At 43.0% G+C, this 16987-nt stretch overlaps 1 protein-coding gene across 1 annotated transcript in view; it reads left to right on the forward strand.

Moving 5' to 3' along the window:
• LOC132884835 (protein FAM83F-like) overlaps positions 1–16987 on the forward strand; it is a 37089-nt gene that overhangs the window by 10892 nt on the left and 9210 nt on the right. Inside the window, exons 2-3 of the mRNA XM_060918819.1 lie at positions 15411–15578; positions 15829–15950. Coding sequence (XP_060774802.1) covers positions 15411–15578; positions 15829–15950 — 290 coding nt within the window. The remainder of the gene's footprint in view (positions 1–15410; positions 15579–15828; positions 15951–16987) is intronic.

Here is a 16987-nt window from a genome sequence, read left to right on the forward strand (position 1 = left end):
AGACTTTTAAAATTAAAATTTCAGAACTGTAGTAATTCAATAATAATATGCAATTCATTTGATTAATTGCAAATCTTGCATGTGGTGATTAACTCATTCTACCAATTTGCAAATGTGTTTTACAAGCGAGTAACGCATTGACTGTCGGGAGGGTGTATGTTCCTTTCCCTCATAAATGGAAGTAAGGGTGTATTCAGACCAGGATAGTTTGATAGTTCACTTGCTTTGGTCCGAACCAAATGTTTTTTTTTATTTTTTCATTTTGGTGCGGTTTGCTTTCACACTGTACATTTTAGTAAGCGGACCAAAATCTGTCAACAAAGCCACGCGCCCTGAGGTCGTTCAGCTATTGGTCAGAGACGACACGCGCACAAAGCGTTAAGTTCAAAAGTAGTCATGGAGGATAGCGCTGATGAGCGCACATCATGTTGTGACAGTTCTGGCTCTTCACGCAAGTCGCTAGTACCGCCACTTTTTGAAAGAATGTCCCTGATTTTAATGTAGGTCTGACGGAGTTTCTTCACTTTTAGCCGACATTGTTCTGGGGAGCGCGTGAACCCCTTCTCCTTCATTTTCTCACTGAATACAGCAAACACGTCGGCATTTTTGTGTGTTCTCTCCAAAAGCTCAGATATGTGGACATCTGCCCATATATCCACAAGGGTACGCGTTTTTTCCTCAGCCCACGTTTACCCCCTACTCATTTTTTGTACTCGCCTACCACTGGTCTGAATGACTGAATGACTGTTGTAAGGTTCCCTTGACAACCGAAACAGTGTTTGCACTTTGCAGTGGAGTGTCAAGACTCTGTTTCCCATAATGCTCGACAAACGATGGAAGCTCCCGAGGTACAAAAAAGCAAAACTGTCGGATTAGGTCCGGTCTGCTTTCACACCTCCAAAAGGTCCGCACCAGGGTTCCTTTGGTCCGGACCGAGTCCGACCTTGCAGCTCGGTCTCGGTCCGCTTGTTTGGTCCGGACCAGAGTTCGGTGGTTTGTATTCAGACCAACCCAAAAGGTCCGGACCAAGGGAAATTTGGTTTGTTTGGTCGTTTGGTCCGGACCAAACAACGTAGGTGTGAATACGCCCTCAAACACATACGGAGCCTCAAACAATGTGTTCCATTAGGCTGGCAGGGGGAGTCGGCTATCTTCTGTGCGATCTTTAACTAGTTTTAGAATGCTAGTTTAAGCTGATATGCGATGATCTAACGGTGAAACAGGACGAGGTCTCTAGAACTTTGACCTGTTGAAAGGTTACAATTTTACTTGGCAACAGAATGCATCAGAATTCTGATTGGTTGTTGTTATATTATTGCCCTTGTGTTGTCTTCTTGAGCCCGGAGAGGGGAGGGAGAGGAGGGAATGACAGGGTTCTACAGGGACGTTTTCAGCCGACCGCATTCAAATGAATCCCCTCGAAAACCAATCAGTTCAGCGTATGTGACGTTTTCAAAAGAGAGGCGGGAGTAACCAAAAATTTCTGGTCAAGAAGGCAGAGGCTGTTATGCTTATTACGTGAAAATGTTTGATTTGATTAAAAAGTGTCTGGGCCACGAACAATGTCCACATCACCATCGGGTTGTTGTTTATATGTGTCATGTTACACGAACTTGGTCAAGGCTCTCTGAAGGTCTTAACTGAAGCACTTCTAATTAAGGGTTAGCGGGCTGCTAAAGTTTGCAGGCACTTCACAAGCAAGACTCGGTGCAATATTAGCCAACATTAGCACAATTTGATATGATTTAATAATGTCTTTGTGACCTTAATGAACACCAGTTGTTGTCGGTATCAAGTCGGATTGTTATTTACATGCCACACAAACTTAAACAGTCATATTCGTATGTTGTCGTTTTTACACACTGAATAAAAACTGTTGTTAACTGATTAATTTTACGATCTAATCTAACGTTACATTCCTCAAGGATAGCTTGCTAGCTTACTAGCTAGCAGCCGGTCACTGCACTGCAACTGCACTTGCTAATTGACATGGTAGCCAAACAGGCTTGCTGTTTTCGTGACCACGCCCCCAGAGTGAATATTCATGAGTGAACTTTGCATGGTTCACCCAGTGGAAACCTACAGTAACCCTTTGTGTACTGCGTGCGGAGCCTGATTTTTTTTTTTTTCCTTCTTCAATCAGAAATATTGGTAGGGACACGTCCATACCCAATTCTACACCTATGGTCTGTACAATGGAGCAACGTGTTGTCTTTTCCCCATTCAGTGGATACCCTGGCTGGATAACTGTTGCATGCTGGGAAGCCCCACCTCTGACAGAGAGCCGCGTGAGATGACAGAAAACAGTGCAGTGTTTTATTCAGACTCTGGCGACTTCCCTATGTAGATGTACAGCGCGTAAATGCCAAAATAACGGTAAAAAAAAATTACCGAGTTCATTTTAATTTACCGTACGATAAGTCGGTATATCGAATATCGCAATAGGCCTATTCTCATACAATTCCCAGTGGTTCCCTTATTCTGAGCTCTGAATCAACAATTATTAAGGTCAACACAGAATCCAGATTCTAACAGTGACTTCATGATGTCACCACATATCCAGATTCTGATAGCTGTTGATTGATTTGGCACTCTCTCTGGGCTGTCCCAAAATCTGTAGACAGATTTTTGAGCTTTGTCAGATTTGTTGGAATAATCTCAACTTTCTGACTTTCCAACTTTCTGATCCTTTATGCTTTTATGAAGTCCAAATTGGGTGGCACGGTGGTGTAGTGGTTAGCGCTGTCGTCTCACAGCAAGAAGGTCCGGGTTCGAGCCCTGTGGCCGGTGAGGGCCTTTCTGTGCGGAGTTTGCATGTTCTCCCCGTGTCTGCGTGGGTTTCCTCCGGGTGCTCCGGTTTCCCCCGCAGTCCAAAGACATGCAGGTTAGGTTAACTGGTGACTCTAAATTGACCGTAGGTGTGATTGTGAGTGTGAATGGTTGTCTGTGTCTATGTGTCAGCCCTGTGATGACCTGGCGACTTGTCCAGGGTGTACCCCGCCTTTCGCCCGTAGTCAGCTGGGATAGGCTCCAGCTTGCCTGCGACCCTGTAGAACAGGATAAAGCGGCTAGAGATAATGAGATGAGATGAGCTTTGACAGAAGCTCCAGCTGTACTTTTTAATATGTTATCGTTTTTATAGTAACAATTCGTGTTGTAGGACTTGAGATTGGTCTTGGTCTCAAGACCGGTCACAAGACCACTTTTTGAAGGTCTTGGTCTCGTCTCAGAATTGACCGCATTTTTACTTGGTCTTGTCTCGGTCTCAGACATAGAGGACTCGGGATTTTACCTCAAGACCAGTCAAGCCCACAACTGTAGGGATTTCGCTAAATTGCCTGTGCATTGTCTGATTTATTTGTTAACATCATTAACAATGTCACCTTGGAGGAGATATATGGGAACTTGTCACAAGTCACAATGAGACTCAAATCAAGAAGAGTCCTCTTCACAGGGCACTGTTTTAGAGCCAAGGGGGAGGAGATACCTTCTCCTCTGGAACCTGGAGCACCGCCCGGTGAGGTCAAGAAAGTTAACTTGCTCCTACCTAATATCAAGGGACAATGGAATTGGGGTACAGGACCTGAACTTTGCAATGGCTGACAGGAATGTGTGGAAGAAGGGTGGGCAGTTTATCTCGGCTGAGGCAGAAGGATGATGGATGATGAACATTGTTACTGTGATTGGATGCAAAACTTCTTGCTTCAAATGCAACCAATAATGTGATTCATTGCTAATTCAGAATTTGTGTTTCTGTTAAAGGCTGTCACCGCTCCCTGACCCTCTTCACACCCACTGGTCCGGTCCTGGTCTTGACCTGCTTTGGTCTTGGTCTTGACTTGGCCACAACTACTCAAAGTCTTGGTCTTGACTTCATCTCAACCCCTCTAAGTCTTGGTCTTGTCACACTTTATTCTTGGTCACGACTTGATCTTGGTTTAGGTGGTCCTGACAACAACACTAGTAACAACTGACACAGGGATGTATATCGGACGTATATAGAGGATGCTCCAGATAAATACATTTTAAAGAAATGTCTAATTGTTGAGATGGAAATTTTTAGTTTATTTATTTTTTTTTGAAGTATTAGTGTGTCAAAATAGGATACGATTCTTTTATAAATAAAAAAAAAAATCTGTGGTGTACAAGGAACAAAATACTTTGAGACATGCTGTTATTAGAACATCGGCTTTAGTCATGTCATGTCACGCCACCCTATGGCTGACTACTTTCCTATAATAGCACATCCTGTTGTTGTTGTTTTATTCCCTACTTAAACACAGGCTTGTCATGGTTTTGCTCTCTTTTTGAGTGGCCAGGGGTACTTTTTTAATGCACAGGTATGTTTTGCAACACTGGAAATTACACACTTTCTCAGTGAACATGTGTACATTTTGCATTCGACCTGGAAAACAGCTTTGTGATAACATGCCTGAAGAATGAAAAAAATGCCAAAACACTGACAGAACAGGCTGTTTGCATGTTTGATGAAGATAAATGAGAATCAAAGCAACAACTCTGGTGTAACTTCATATCACGTCGTGATAAAAAATTACCTGGTCAGATCTGCCTTATCCACGGAAGCCGAGAGAGGCCCTTCATATAATCCTTTTTTTTATTCACCTTGTTATCCCGAGATAACGACATAATTAATTCAGGATCTCGAGAAAACAACACAACTAATTCGAGATCTCGAGAAAACAAAACCGTTATTCCGAGATCTCGAGAAAACAAAACAATTATTTCATGATCTCGAGTAAACAGCTGAGAAATGGTGTATTCAGGTGCACCAAGAGACTTGTGATATGCTGACTTTGGGGCAGTTTCTCATTCTGTATAGATGCAACTTTCGTCATTAGAATGTCTGGAATAATTTCCTCTGGGACCCCCCTCTCTCTCAAGGCATCGTAAAAAGCCATTTCTGCTCTGTTACTGTACATGTCCGCCAATTTCTAAGTCTTCGTTGTCTGACCCACAGGGGGGCGCAGCTCTGCTAGAAATCTCAGCTGTTTTCTCGAGATCATGAAATAATTGTTTTGTTTTTTCGAGATCACGGAATAATTGTCTTGTTTTCTCGAGATCACGGAATAATTGTTTTGTTTTCTCGAGATCTCGAATTAGTTGTGTTGTTTTCTCGACATCCTGAATTAATTATGTTGTTATCTCGGGATAACAAGGTGAATAAAAAAAGATTATATGAAGGGCCTGGGCGGCACGGTGGTGTAGTGGTTAGCACTGTCGCCTCACAGCAAGAAGGTCCTGCGTTCGAGCCCCGTGGCCGGCAAGGGCCTTTCTGTGTGGAGTTTGCATGTTGTCCGCGTGGGTTTCCTCCAGGTGCTCCGGTTTCCCCCACAGTCCAAAGACATGCAGGTTAGGTTAACTGGTGACTCTAAATTGACCGTAGGTGTGAATGTGAGTGTGAATGGTTGTCTGTGTCTATGTGTCAGCCCTGTGATGACCTGGCGACTTGTCCAGGGTGTACCCCGCCTTTCGCCCGTAGTCAGCTGGGATAGGCTCCAGCTTGCCTGCGACCCTGTAGAACGGGATAAAGCGGCTAGAGATAATGAGATGAGATGAGATGAAGGGCCTCTCGCGGCTTCCGTACTTATCAGATTTCATAAGATTTGTTTTCAGTTTGAAAGGTCATGGATACTTGTGTGTTGGACGGCCTACTGAGTTTACTTAGCTTTGAGCTAGTTTTTCAACCAGAAACAACAAGGCTTGCAAGCTTGTACATTCATTTCTCTGTTCTCGAAGTTTCATTCATTCATTCATTCATTCATTGTAGGTGCTTTTATTACAAGCAACAACAAAAAGAAACCAGATAAAAAAAAAACCAAGAACTGTAAATAGACACTATTGTGGTGGAAAAGTGTAATAAAACTCCACACTGTTAGGAAGAAACAAACAGAAATATGAATTTATTGAAAAGATGAATTAAAAGGATACCACTTGCAAGGGGTATTTCTCAGAAAATCCCGCTGCCTTTCCACACCCATCATTATACTATACTTGTCAAAATAGCACAACAGATGTCTTCTTAATCTCAGGGTGTCCAGCCTTGGCACCCTCTCTATCATAAAACACTGTCTCGGCGTGTATACATGTTTTATTAACCTAGAAAAATAGAACACAAACAGCATTCTTCATCTTATATAAACACGAGACACTGTCTGACCTTCTAAGTATCTAAGAGCCACAAGTTGTCAGGTACGAGGTAGGCGGATGTATGTGCAGAAGTATATATTTAGTTATAGTGATGGCGATTATATATAAACGTGAAAACACACACAGGTAAACAATCCAAGTCGGCAGGCTAAATCCAAAACGTTAATCAGGCGAAAGGTCGGGCGAGACACAAAAAGAATATCAAAGGCAGAGCGAAAAACGAGAACGAGGAACAGGCACGGGAATCAGGAAATCCCTGGCTCGGTAATGCGTACTGACGTAGCGTAATACTTCACCGTGATGCTGCATCTGAATAGTCCTGAATTGGTGCACATCTAGCTCCTTCATTAAGTTCAGGTGCTGGCTCGGATCTGGTTCAGGTTCAGATGCCGGCTCTGGAACTGACTGTACACTGCAAAAAATAAAAATCTTAGGAAGTTTATTTGTCTATTTTCAAGTCAAAACATCTAGCCACCCTTATTAGAAGACATAATTGCCCAACAAGCAAAACCTCATTTAGATAGAAAGGCTAGTTTTTAGACAGTCCATCTTGAAAATCTTGTATCGACAAAATGTCTTGAAAAAGTCTTATTTGGAGCACCTTTGAAAATAAGGGCCCGTTTACACGAGGACGCTGTCGGGTAAAAACGACTAAATATTTTATCGGAAGTGCCTTTCGTCTACACGGGGACGGCGTTTCCGAGGCTGAAAAATGGAAAAAATTGAAAACGCCTTCCAGAGTGGATAAGTTAAAAACAGCCCCCGTTGCATATCCGTCTAAACTACCCAATACGCGAAACTCTGCTCGGATCTGCTCACGTCGGGTACGCGTTTACGTCATACACATGTCGTCATATACTGTACATGCCAGCCCGGGAAGTAAGAAAGTAAGTAAAAAAGTAAGAGCATGTCTGATTACATCGATCCAACGGACCTTCAAGCTGCTCTGGCAGCTTTAATAAACGTCCAGGAGTCCTTCGAACATCTATACCGAATCTGCACATATACCGTTAATGAACAGAGGCGGGTATGCAATTACCTTTATGAATTTTTGGATACACCTATTCGTCGGAGGCGTGCAGACAAAGTTTTTCTTAACCTCACGAGTAGCCATAGCCAGAGTAGTCAAAGTTTTCGCGGCGCAGATGTGCAGATCAGACAAAACGGAAGACGTTGCGCATGCGTGCAGACATAGCGGAGGTCTTTCACAGCACCACCTAGCCGCCTGGCATGCACATCCAATTGAATTCCACACATTTATGCGTCACCGTATAGACGCAGATTTCCTCCTTGAAAACGGTCGTGTAGACGCGGAAAAAATTGAGAACGAAAACGGACTTTTGCGTTTTTGTTTCAGACCGTCCCCGTGTAAAGTGGGCCTTAAACAAGTTTTTTTTTTTAAACAAGTAAGTACATTTTGGACATTTGTCAAATGCGGTTCATCTTGTTTCAAGAAAAAAAAACCCCAAAGTATGCTTGTTTTGGGAATAAATGAACTTTACTGAAATCTTTGAATCTTTCATTACAATTCAACTCCACCTTACAGATCCTAAGTTACAGTTAAGCACTGTAAGTCAAAATGCATAGACTTTTTTTTTTTTTTTTTGTGCCTGAGGTCCTGGGGAAGTGGAATCTTAAGAGATGTTTGAATGTTTGAATGTTGAAATGGGAAAAAAAAAAAAACTTGTTGCAATGCTACACGTGTCGTCAACTTGATTCAAGATAGTCTCTGGTCTCATATCTAGAGTATTTTACTAATTACAGGTCACAAAAGGAGAATCTTTTAAGCTAGCAATGCTTAGTTGTAGAATTTAACAATCCTAATATTAGTATATTTATCTTAAATTCAGTTTTTACTGCTAAGACTTTGTCCTGAATTTAAGTGAAATACCCTTAAAATGAAATAAATAAAAATGACTTGAATGGCTAAATGTAAGAAGTGCGATCTTGTTATAAGAACTATTTTGATTATTTTGAGTTAATCAGATCTCGCATAATAAGTTCCCCAATCTTATTGTGGAATTATTTCATCTAAAAACAGGTTAGATTTTTCATCTTACTTTAAGAAATCTTACCAAGTCAAATTTGACTAGTTCCACTGGCAGATTTTTTTCACCTGATTCAAGCAAATATGCTTTGTTTTAATCTTTTATTTCTTATTTTTGAAAGGCCATTTTTTGCAGTGCAGAACAGGCTGTGGAATTGGTTCTGGACTGTTGGCCTTTAGGAGGCGCTCTAGAGTAACGGCCTCCTCCACTGCTGCTGCGTCAGCCTCAGGCGTGATAGCCCCCTCCCAAAAAATATCAAGGCGGTCCCCCTTTTCCAAAGGTTCATAGATACACTGGAGCATGGCTAAGAAAGACTGAACTCCGAAGGCATGGGTGCTCGGCTCAGATTAGGGAATCCACCCACTGGTGTGCTCATCCAGAAATCAGCGTGATCATGAAGCTCACCCAGATCGGTTCTGGTGGCTTGGGTTCTTCGAGGTCCGAGTAGAAAATACTGCCCTGTAGGCTGAATCCCCCACGAGGATATATTCCATCGTATAGTGCTGGGGCTTCAATCCCAATATGCTGCCGGAAATAAAACGCGAGGGGCTTCGATATGGAGACCCGGAGGCGGTGTGGAATGGTGTACTAGAATACCTCTGCCACATCCATTGTTGGACGAAGTATTCGGTCAGGTACGAGGTAGGCGGATGTATGTGCAGAAGTATATATTTATTTATAGTGATGGAGATTCTATACAAACGTGAAAACACACACAGGCAAACAATCCAAATCGGCAGGCTAAATCCAAAACGTTAATCAGGCAAAGGGTCGGGCGAGACAAAAACAGAATATCAAAGGCGGACCGAAAAACGAGAATGAGGAACAGGCACAGGAAATCAGAAACAGGAAACAAGACTCAGTAATGCGTACTGACACAGCGTCATACTTTGCAGTGATACTGCATCTGAACAGTCCTTAAATACGTGCACATCTAGCTCCTTAATTAAGTTCAAATGTGCGTTGTTAACGGCAGGGGCGCAGATACGTTTTTTGAACTGGGGGGGACAAAGCTGCCAGCAAACCAACCCCAACCCCACCCCCAACATGTGTTGTGCGAGGAATATACTCTGATGCCCTCAGGGCGGCGACATTACTCAGCTAAGACAAAAAAAACCATCACTCCTTCATCCCTGCAACCATTAGCTTAGGCCTACTAATAAATAAAGAGTAGGAATAGAGCACACCTGTGATGTCTGGTGCTCTCATGTGCTATTTACCACTGACACAACAGGATGTCATGTGGGTTGAATATGTATGTGTGTGTGTGTGTGTGTGTTCTGGATGACTGCTGACTGTTTTGTCTACCCTTTGTGTTTATCTATAGCATCTAGGTCTGTGTATCCTATGTATTGAGACTTGGACTGTCAAACTTAATTACCCATCATTGAAAGAAATAAAGCTTATTGATTCTGATACTGATTCCAATCACTCCCCAAGCATGCCATATGCCGTATGCAACAACTGTTTTATTTAAACATTAACTGACTTTCAGCACACTGATTCTTTAAGAAAACAGAAAGAGCAGGGTGTAAAAAAAAAAACACAAAATGTCATTAAAAGTCACTTCTTACTTGATGTGCCTTACAAACACATAAACAGCATAGCCTATATATATATACATGAATAAAATTGTAAATAAGTAGTCTACATGAGGCGGCACGGTGGTGTAGTGGTTAGCGCTGTCGCCTCACAGCAAGAAGGTCCTGGGTTCGAGCCCCGGGGCCGGCGAGGGCCTTTCTGTGCGGAGTTTGCATGTTCTCCCCGTGTCCGCGTGGGTTTCCTCCGGGTGCTCCGGTTTCCCCCACAGTCCAAAGACATGCAGGTTAGGTTAACTGGTGACTCTAAATTGACCGTAGGTGTGAATGTGAGTGTGAATGGTTGTCTGTGTCTATGTGTCAGCCCTGTGATGACCTGGCGACTTGTCCAGGGTGTACCCCGCCTTTCGCCCATAGTCAGCTGGGATAGGCTCCAGCTTGCCTGCGACCCTGTAGAAGGATAAAGCGGCTAGAGATAATGAGATGAGAATGAGATAGTCTACATGAGTTTTCGATAAATGGCCTCAAATGCAGAAACAGATTATGTGAAGGATCCAAAAACCTCTCTCCTCCGATCCTTGCCCTGAATATACTGTTGGGCGATGTCTCTCCTATTGAGGTTTTTCACCTGATGTCACAGGGTCACGTGACGCTCCGGTGTCCGCCATTTTGAAGGTCAAGCTACATACTAACGCTGCAGACAGAGAGGGAGAACCAGCTTGAAAAAAAAAACGTTACAGATACCGGATCCAGTGTAAATAGCTGCCGGAGCACGCTCCGGCTTGCTCCTGGAGCGCGCTGCTTAATTTGAGGGGGAGCAAGCCGGAGCGCGCTCCGGCAACTATTTCCACTGGATCCGGTGTAAATAGCTGCCGGATCATAATTACAGTAAACTAGTAAATACAGTAAAGGAAAAACTTGAGACTGAAAGGTTTTAACAGTCATCCAAATGACTGAACGTAAACATTGCTACAGTAACATACTAGCTATGTTGTTGACATTAGCTAGTGCTAACAGCTAGCTGCTACAACACAGACACCGACCCTAATAATACAGTTCTTGGTCATTGCCTGGTAACAGCAAATTTATAACGGGCCATGTCTCAACAGACTAAGAAGTTATTTCAATGACATTTAATAACATTTTGTTTATCCTGAGGACCGAAAGTAAATGAAAATGTGAACAAACCTTAGCTGTAATAAGATGGCGACCACCGGCTCCAGGGACGACCCGCTGATGTAGGCATGTTACCCAGCCTGACACAAAATATTTGTAGGCATCCAAACTCTTATACGCTTTCAGATCAATACCTGTGTATGGCGATGGGTTTTTAACGACATAGGTATACAGATCATGTGGGCCGAAGTCAGGTAAAGACGAGGGCTTCGTGTACTTCCGTACGTCAGTGAACAATCCTGGTGGAAGCAGGTAAACGTCGTTCTCTAAGCCTGCTAACCTCAATTTTTGCAAATACCTCTCCCTCTGCTCGCCCTGTAAATGCCCTATGTCGCTGGATAGTAAAGGTGTTTTCTGCATCTCGCTCCTTTTTCTTTTATGTCTTTCATTTGTCGCCTTCCTCGCATTCAAACTGATTCGTGCCGTGACGTCCAAAATGGCAGCCTCACATGACTTGGTCACGTGGGTGAAAAACCTCAATTCAGATTGTCCAGCCTCTCTTGGTGGATGTGGCACACTGCCACTCCATTCAGCCTTTTTTGGGTCATGGTGGACCGCAACCATGTTTTAAGCCTCCGCAAGCCACTGAAACTTCATTCTGCCTCTGCAGATGATGCGGACACTACCATTAACAATCTGACAAGTGTTTCAACTTGCTCAAAAAGGGCACGAACTTCAACAGGCATTGCTTTTAAGGTCTGTGCAGCATCTGCAGTGGTTTTGAAGGTGAGCGGCAGTCAGTCAACAACTCTTTGCAAAGTTTCCTTATGAAACAATATGCTCGCTGAAATTATGGCAGGGAACGCCAGATTAAACATTAAAACTGCCTTCTGAGCACTGTATCTACAGGCTGCCACCGAAAGAAGGAGGCTACCAGAAAGGCATCTCTACTCCGTACGATTTTACTTTCACTACGACATTACTTTGAACAGACTATCAAAAAATTGCAAGGTGATATGATAAAGTAAGGCACAGTTTACTTACAGTCGTTGTTTTTTGAAAAAACGATGCAATCGTTTTTTGCCTTTTCGGTTTGGCACCCTTCATCATGCCGTGTTGGGGTCCTGAACTAGGAGCTGTCCCCGATATGCCTGTCAAACTTGTTGTTAGTAACCATAGCAACCAAGCTCGAGCTCGCAACCTCTGCAGTCTGCGCAGCTCAACCAACCGAATATCAGTCTTTGTTTTGTTTTATGTGAGTTGTTGCAACTATGTATGTACTGCTGTGCACCTCAATAAACCGAATGGTAATTAGTCTTTTGATTTTTCCGTGAGGTTTGCCTTATGCAAAGAAAGACAGCATAGACGTTTTTTCCTCCCTATAAGTGGGGGGGACCGAACGAGGTGAATTTAAATCTGGGTGGGACGAATCCCACCCGTCCCCCCCTCTATCTGCGCCCGTGGTTAACGGTGCGCATGCTGGAGTCCGCTCGACACACCTTCAGGTGCACGCGCCACAGCATGCAGGACTGACACGAGTTCTCTAAAAATGACATTTATCCCCTACACAGTGTCTTTAAAGCTTACCTTTCCAAGCATCACTAAAATTATAAGAATAATCTAAAAATTAGATTTTCTTCTACACATGCAGACTATCAGCGATTCCATGGCACACATGACAATAAATGACAAAATCTTCACAGTGAAACACAATTCAGCGAGATGTCTGATTAGGTCATGTGATGTGATGGGGTTGATAAGTAATGTACATTACCAGTCAAAAGTTTAGACACCCCTACTCTACTCATTCATAGATTTTTCTGTATTTTGATTATTTTCTTCATTGTCGGACAAAACTGAAGACATCAAAAGTACGAAATAACATATGGAGCGTATATGGAATGATGCGGTAAACAAAAACGTATGAAAAAACAAAAATACAACACATGTTTCACATTTTAGATTCTTCAAAGTATCCACCGTTTACCTTGATGACACTTTACACACATGAGGTAGTCACCTGGAATGGTTTTCAATTAACAGGTGTGCCTCGTCAAAAGGTAATTAGTGGACGAGTTTCTTGCCTTCTTAATACGTTTGAGGTCAAACAGTAATTATTATATCCACGTCCACTGGATATGAGCAATCGTGTGCTCTGATTGGCTACTTGGCTATCAGCTCGTATACTGTGAGTAGAGAAAAACAAAAATGGCGGAGCGTTTCGCTGAACCGAGGACGAAATGAAAACTCTACTCGAAAACCCCAAAAATACAAAAAAAAACCCAAACAAAATACGGAATGAAAGTATTTGATGGTAAGAATGTATTATTATTATTATTATTATTATTATTATTATTATTATTATAGCGTTTTTCACAAATTGCTACTGTCATTTCGCTGGTTTGTTTACATTCTTCATCTTAAAGCATTAAAATTTGTTGAATTATTTAGACCGGTTCAAACGTCTGAAGCTGTCCTATACTTCGGCACAACAGCAAGACGGCACTTTCTACGAAAAGAAACAACACTACATTCAATTCGTGCAGCCATCGATGCACAGTGTTTCTAAAGGGGTGTTCACACAGCAACTTTTACTCCAGTGTAGCACCGGGGCTGCCCCGGTAGAGCGTTCACACGCAGTGGCGATCCTAGAGTGATTTACTCCCCGGGCGAAACCCCCTGCTGGCGCCCTCCGCCCGTCTTGTTTTTTTTTTTTCGGGGTTTTTTTGGGGACCGTTTTTTTTTTTTCGCGCCCGCGCTCGTGCCCCCCCCCCCCGCGTTGGGCTCTGTATTAGCCAACAGAATGTTAACAGCTTTACAGTACATGGTCGTTTAAACATTTCTCGTCGTGTGTTGTACGTCACGGACACGGCCCGTTATAAATTTGCTGTTACCAGAGTGGCAATGATCAAGTCGTAATGTATTACTTAAGACTCTGTGTAATGTCATAGTAGTGTAGTACTATGGTAGTAAAGTCTTTCTGATGACTAGTACAACGTTCCGCTGGCGGGATTGTGCATATTATGGGGCTACGACAAGTTAGGCACACACACACACTGATGACGTCACCTGCGCAACTTTGGTATTGGGCTTCCCCATCCAAAATGTTCCCCGCCCGTCTTGTTTTTTTTTTTCGGGGTTTTTTTTTGGGGGACCTTTTTTTTTTTTGGGACCGTTTTTTTTTTTCACGCCCGCGCTCATGCCGCCCCCCCCGCGATGCCGCCCTGGGCAGCTGCCCGGTCGGACCGCCCCCAGGACCGCCCCTGTTCACACGGTACAAAGTTATACTGGTGTAGCCCCTGAAAGCTGCTTAAACCGGTGCAAATCTAACCCTGCTCGGGAGGTGGTTTAAGAAATGTACTCCGGAGTAAATGCTAGTTTGCGGGGCAGCACCGATATAAAATGGGACGTCTGAACGCTACAGGGGTAGACTCGCTACGCGTGAGGAGAGTTGATTACATACGGGCATTGCATAATTTGCATCCTGGCATTATGCGCTTCCAAAATGGCGAATATCAAGAACAACAGAACTGCGTGTCTTCCAGTGTTGCCAGATTGGGCGGTTTTAAGTGCATTTTGGCGGATTTGAACATATTTTGGGCTGGAAAACGTCAGCAGTATCTGGCAACACTGGTGTCTTCATCCACGTTGTTTTCCTGGCGCTTGGTGATGCCATGACAACCGGGAAAAGGAAATACATTTTCACGCATTCGCATATTTCATTTCCGCATTATTACTATCGTATAGCACGGTCGCAAAAACTGCCGTGTGAGCGCAAGTGGGGCTGCACCGGTGCTAACACGCTTCTCTCTAGTAAGCAGGTTTGTGACGTGTGAACGCTCCACAAAATTTACACCGGTGTAAGATATATCGCAACAAAATACATCGGTGCAGCATCGATGCAAATATGTGCTGTGTGAACACCCCTTCAATCCAGTGAATGTGGATATAATAAACAGTCGTTCCACTCAGTCTCGTCGTACATGGCTTATAGCCAACTCGACGCTAAACGCCTCAGCTATCAGCACATGTATGACCCGATTTCGTGGAATAACTGTTAAATTGATAAATAATAACAATGCAGTAAATAGCCCTATTCAACAACTGTAGTAATCCATATTATATCAAGAACCGTTCAACGAATTATAGAGAAATGACATCCATCATTAATTTAAGGCATGAAGTGACTTTTAATGAATACAAATAAACAAAACATGGAATTTGAAGATGTGTCCAAATATTTGACTTGTACTGTAGATTCGTTGTCAGCGCTGTCAAAAAGTTTATTTTTACCCTCAGCTGTGGTGTGTTTATTATGCTAACATTTGTACAGTTCTGTGGTAGTTGAGTCGTGTGTTGCTCGAACCAGTTTTGCATACGTTTATAGTTATAATACCAGCTGATACGGTTTCATCAGGAGTTAAGTCTGGTTTTTTTTTTTTTTAGCTGTTTCATATTTTTGTGTCGAACTGACTGACAGTATTAAATCCCGTTTACTGTGAGGTTTAGGGTTTCTTGATTGCATACGTGTATTTCCCAGGTTATCGCTATTGTGATGGACCTTCTCACAGATCTACAGATCCTACAAGATCTGCTGGACGCGGCTTCCAGGCGTAGTGTTGCTGTCTACATTATACTGGACAGTAAGGGAGTGCCGCACTTCCTCGACATGTGCAGCAGATTGAAGCCAGGCCCTCAGCATCTCCAGGTGAGCAGGAAAGGCACATACAGAAGGATATGTTTTAATCCGAAATCTGTTGCTTAACACTGAACATGTCAAACTGATTTCGGGTGTTCTATGTAAGTTCTAAAACGTTTGCGGGCATGCTGTTTTCGGAAAATCATCAGTAATAGGATGGCGTGATTTATTTAAGCAGAGTTACTGTTACCACCTCGAAGTGGATTATTTTCCTGTCAAAGCAAATTGATTAAGAAAATAAACCATTCTGCCTTTACAGACTATCCGTATCCGCATGCTGAGAGGTTTAGGACTCGACCTGTCGTTTGGGAGGATCCCTGGGAGTTTGAACGACAAATACATGATTATAGATGGAGACAAAGTGATGTTTGGATCTTACAGGTGAGTAAACTTGTTCTGTTTGTGTTGAACCCTTACAAGCCTGAGCTGGGAATGAGTCCAGCAAACAAAAATATCCTGTTAACAGTGGCGTTATGATCACATGATGGCCTAAAGACAGATAACACATGGAAATTGAGCTGTAGTCTATAATTAATCGTCCACCTGCAAGGTGAAGCAACAAGCCGGTCATCCCATGACGTTGTTTCTACTGAGGAGGAAATATCTGGAAGAAGTGCACTTAGACTACGTTCAGACTGCACCCTGAAACGACCCATATCCGATTTTTTTGCCCATATGCGACCTGTATCCGATTTGTTATTGACAATCTGAACGACACAGATCCGATTTTTGCACATGCGACCCAGGCCGCTTGGATATGTGGTCCTAATTCCGATGCATATCCGTTATTTTCACATGCGACTGCAGTCTGACCGGACAGGTCGCATTCATGCGACCTACACGTCATCAGCAAGAGACAAACGTCACTATTCTGCGTTGGCTAATCCCGTCTCTTTGGTGGAAAACAACAACATTTGTACAGTTTTCAGAATTTAAATAGACTTTTATAGAATTGATCAAGCTAATGGTGGATTTGGTCGGGACCTGGATGTTGATCTGTTAGCCTGATTAAATAAAACAGTTTCTATAACTGATTTATAACTTAAACCATCCTGTATTACAAGATTATAAGATTGTTCTGGAAATTTCCAGTAATTTGATACCTTCGGTCTTATTACTCTGCTGCCCACATTAATCAGATTATTGTGTGAGTTCCGCCGCCGCCACAAAAACCACATCGCCAGGTCTCGCCTCATCTCCATCGCAAACTGCACTGGTGTTTCTGCACCTTGAGCCAGCGCTGAGAGAAGTTGCAGAATTCAGCTGGCTATAAACAATCTAAATAAATATTTATAAAAATGTAGAAAAAGTTTATTAATATGACGAAATAAATATGTGCAAATTATTAAGCCTGAATTAAGAGTTTGGTAATACAGCGGCCGTATCCCAAATGACTGCCTACTGAAGCTCGAGTGCAC

Source organism: Neoarius graeffei, chromosome 4, assembly GCF_027579695.1.
Source record: "Neoarius graeffei isolate fNeoGra1 chromosome 4, fNeoGra1.pri, whole genome shotgun sequence".
Lineage (NCBI taxonomy): Eukaryota > Metazoa > Chordata > Actinopteri > Siluriformes > Ariidae > Neoarius > Neoarius graeffei.